Source organism: Onychostoma macrolepis, chromosome 01 (assembly GCF_012432095.1).
Source record: "Onychostoma macrolepis isolate SWU-2019 chromosome 01, ASM1243209v1, whole genome shotgun sequence".
NCBI classification, from domain to species: domain Eukaryota; kingdom Metazoa; phylum Chordata; class Actinopteri; order Cypriniformes; family Cyprinidae; genus Onychostoma; species Onychostoma macrolepis.
The window spans coordinates 11,774,763-11,778,512 of record NC_081155.1 but is presented as its reverse complement, the minus strand read 5'-3'; the positions used below and the strand labels follow the sequence as shown (position 1 = coordinate 11,778,512).

The following is a 3,750-nucleotide window of genomic DNA, read 5'->3' as shown; positions in this document are numbered from 1 at the left end:
TCAAAGCTGAATTTTCAGCATCATTACTACAGTCTTCAGTGTCATATGATCCTTCAGAAATCATTCTGATTTGCTGCTCAAGAAACATTTCTGATTATCAATGTTGAAAACAGTTGTGTTGACAAATATTTTTGTGAAAACCAACATTTTTCAGGATTTTATTTTAAATTTTTTTGTATTTTTTTGAAGAATTATAAATGTCACTTTTGATTAATTTAATGCATATTTTCAAAGTAAAACTGTTTTAAAATTAAAAATGTAAATATATTAATTTGTTCGCTTGTATAATTTGAATAAAATGAGACATTTTAATGGACGTTTATTCATTATGCCTCTGCAAACAAAGTGAAAAGAAATTTTTCCCAATTAGCTCTGCTTTTACGTTCTACAGTTTACTCTCCAGATAGCAGAGATGAAAAGCATAAACCCAGTGAAGATGTTGGCGGCGTTGGTTCTGGTTTTGCTGGTGTCCAGTGTGACTGAGGGACGGATTATGAATAAATGTGAGCTGAAGGAGAAGCTGGAGGCAGCTCAGATTCAGGTGATTCGGGCCATGGGAGACAAAATGACCGCGAATGATCTCAACGCTAGACGTGAGTAACACCATATAGCCATATTTATGTCACATAATGTGCAGATGACAGGTTGATTACCCTCACACCCTTTTTTTCTTTCGTTCTGAGGCAGTTGTCTGCTTGGCCGGAGCTACAGGCTTCAACACCAGCTTTGTCAAAACCATCCCGGCCAAGCCTAAAGAGAGCAAGCATTTAAATATCCCTGCAGCGCGGCGTCCCGTCTGGAACCTGTACGGTGTGTTTCAGCTCAGTGATCAGCTGGCCTGTGATTCTGGCATGAACCCATCTCTCAACGTCTGCAACACCAGCTGCACTGGTGAGTTTGAGGAATAAAGTTGCACAATAACACTACATCTTAACCAGTGTTTTCTTCATTTCTGTGCCATATTCCTATTGCTTTCAACATAAGCCAGCTGAATAAGGTTTTGCTTGTTTTCTCTTGTCTTGAAAGCTTTTACTGACGATGACGTCACAGATGACATTGCCTGCCTGAATAGCATTATTAGCAGCATGTAAGTGCACAGACTACGGACAATACATTGCATAATGAATCATCAAGATGTAATTTAATACTTACTGGATGGCATTAGAGCCAGTTTTCGAAGTTATTAAAATAAATCTAGCAAAGCTTTTTATCTTTTCATTTTTTTAATGGCTGAGGGAGTGACTGCAAATTTGAAGTCTTTCTCTCTTCTTACCAACATGACCAATTCTTTGATATTTTTTTTTCCTTTTTATGTAAAGTCATAGTAATGCTATCATGGATTTTTCTTTTGCTATTGAAGCCAATTGAAACGTAAAATAATTTGGTGTCCATTCAACATTATATAAGTTTACACAACAATGACAACTTGCACTTAAGAGAATCCTGAAAACATGAAAAGGGTTTCATTACATTCATAACATGATGTTTTCTTTCTTCACAGTCAACCTAGACCCAAACACAGTCTCTTTCTTCCACTTATCACGTAAGTTGAAAACAATCAATTTATGACTGTTTATAATTTCATGTATGCAGAAAGCGCCTGCGCACACGATTGCAGCAAAAACGAGCTGTATCTCTGTTTTGGGTCACACTTTATATTAGGTGGCCTTAACTACTATGTACTTACATCAAAAAATAAGTACAATGTACTTATTGTGTTCATATTGCAAAACACTATTGCTGCTATTGAGGTGTGATACGGGTAAGGTTAGGGACAGGTTTGGTGCTATAATTTTGCAAATCATGTAAACACATTAATACTCATAAAATGCAATAAAATATGAAACTTGTGGATTTTAGGTTAGGGACAAATAATATTTCACTTCGAATATTTATTAATATACTTGTCTACCTCAATTATAACTGCATTATACATAACTGAATGTATAAACTGTGACTTCTTTTGTGTGTTACAGACTGAACACTATTATGGTGAAGGAGTGTCGCTCTGTGGTTCCCTCTCTGTATTTTGCTGAGTGTCCGAGTGCAACAACACCAATGAGTGCAACAACACAGTGATTTTACTCTTCTGACCTGCTTTAATACTGTAGATTTGTACTAGTCAACTACAGTAGATCAGCTGCATACAGTCACTTTAAAAACACAACAGTCTGATGTTTCCACAGCAACTGCCTTTGAGTGAATGGTAATGAGGTTGTTATGATGGTGGTGGGATTTGTGCGTGTTTAAACATATAAAGATTTTGAATAGAGGGCGCTTGTGCATTAATGAACTTTATATTATTCCTGTAATATTGCAGATGTTTGGTGGCATTTTAAATTTCTGGCTACAATTGTAATAAAGCAATCTCTGCTCCTTGAATCTCACTGTGTCGGTGTTGAGTGCGCTCATAATAATTTACTTCATTATGCATAAATTAACTCTTCCGTTAGGACTCCAACTTCATTTGAATTTTTTTTAAAGAAACTGCTCAAAACCACTGATCTATAAAGAACTGGATTGGTATTCCCCACTATTCCAATACATTCCATTGAATTAATAGGAAATCGAACGAATTTAATGAGAAAACATCACCTAACAAGTCAGCGTTTTTAAATCTGAAGTATCCCTGTATATTCTTACAATGCAAACACCCTAAGCAATTAAACGGTTATTTGTTTAATGTCGGGAATTTCCCCTGCTTATTAAAAAGTTACGTTCATTACAGTAGCCGAACATCAGACGAACATGATTACCATCAGATGGACACCTCAACATATAACAAATGACAAAGTGCTCATTCTGAAATCTGAAGATGTATGCTTTGTATACAAAGCATAACATGTATACTTAAGTTACACACATACCTTCATTCGCCTTGTAGTTATTCATTGTTTATGTAATTTTGTTATAGTGTTTTTATTTGTACAGTAGGCTTACTGCAAATGTTTCAACAATGATTTCATTAACAGCATTCGTTTTGAAGGAGGTAATGATTTAAACGGTGGTAAAATATTAAGCATATACACTCAAAAAAATGATTCGGTCTAAATTGACATTTTATGTAATTCAATTGCATTACAATTTTCCATCCATTTAAATTACATAGTTTTAACATAAACAAATCAATAAACTTAATGTGATTCATATGCATCAGTCATACGTGAATGAAACAGGTAAGTTTTATGTAATAATTCACAGCAAAGTCCCCACACTGCTCAGTGTTCATGTGTTTCCACACTACAGAGTGTTCAAGTAGAATTGAAGCAGTGTTGGAGTTAAGAAGATAATTATGTGATGATTGATCATTAATGATGAACAGCTGCTGTTATCAAGAAGAATCACCGAAGGAAAGAGAAACACAAGAACTACAACTGACTTCAGCCACAGACGAAGATGAAATCAACTGAAATAAAAGACATTAAATCTCTCAAGATCTGATTAAACAGCTTCACAAACAGCATCAGATTGACCAGATTGACTTTATTTCTGTCAGACTTCTAGAGAAGCTCTTATTGAGAATTAACAGAGGTTTAGATGCTTTATTGTTTTGTTTGAAATCACCATCAAAGAGATCAGTGTTTCCTTTTGTTGTGCTCTGGGCTCTTGACCCTCGATACTTTGGTGTTGCTATTACACTGGTTGCTTTAATTGTGTGTTTATATAAAACACACTTAGTTTAGCCAGTGAAACCAAGAAAAAATAGAGTTGGGGGCAGATGATCTACCGATCTAGTTTCAAGTCCAATGT

General features: G+C 35.2%; 1 protein-coding gene across 1 annotated transcript; it reads left to right on the top strand.

Moving 5' to 3' along the window:
• Positions 1 to 520: 520 nt before the first annotated feature.
• On the top strand, positions 521 to 2,099 carry LOC131551738 (lysozyme C-1). The gene is made up of 5 exons (XM_058794867.1): positions 521 to 593; positions 688 to 891; positions 1,027 to 1,087; positions 1,502 to 1,543; positions 1,977 to 2,099. Exons 1-5 carry the CDS (start codon positions 554 to 556, stop codon positions 2,077 to 2,079), a joined length of 450 nt encoding a protein of 149 aa, XP_058650850.1. The 5' UTR covers positions 521 to 553; the 3' UTR covers positions 2,080 to 2,099.
• The last annotated feature ends 1,651 nt before the right edge of the window (positions 2,100 to 3,750 follow it).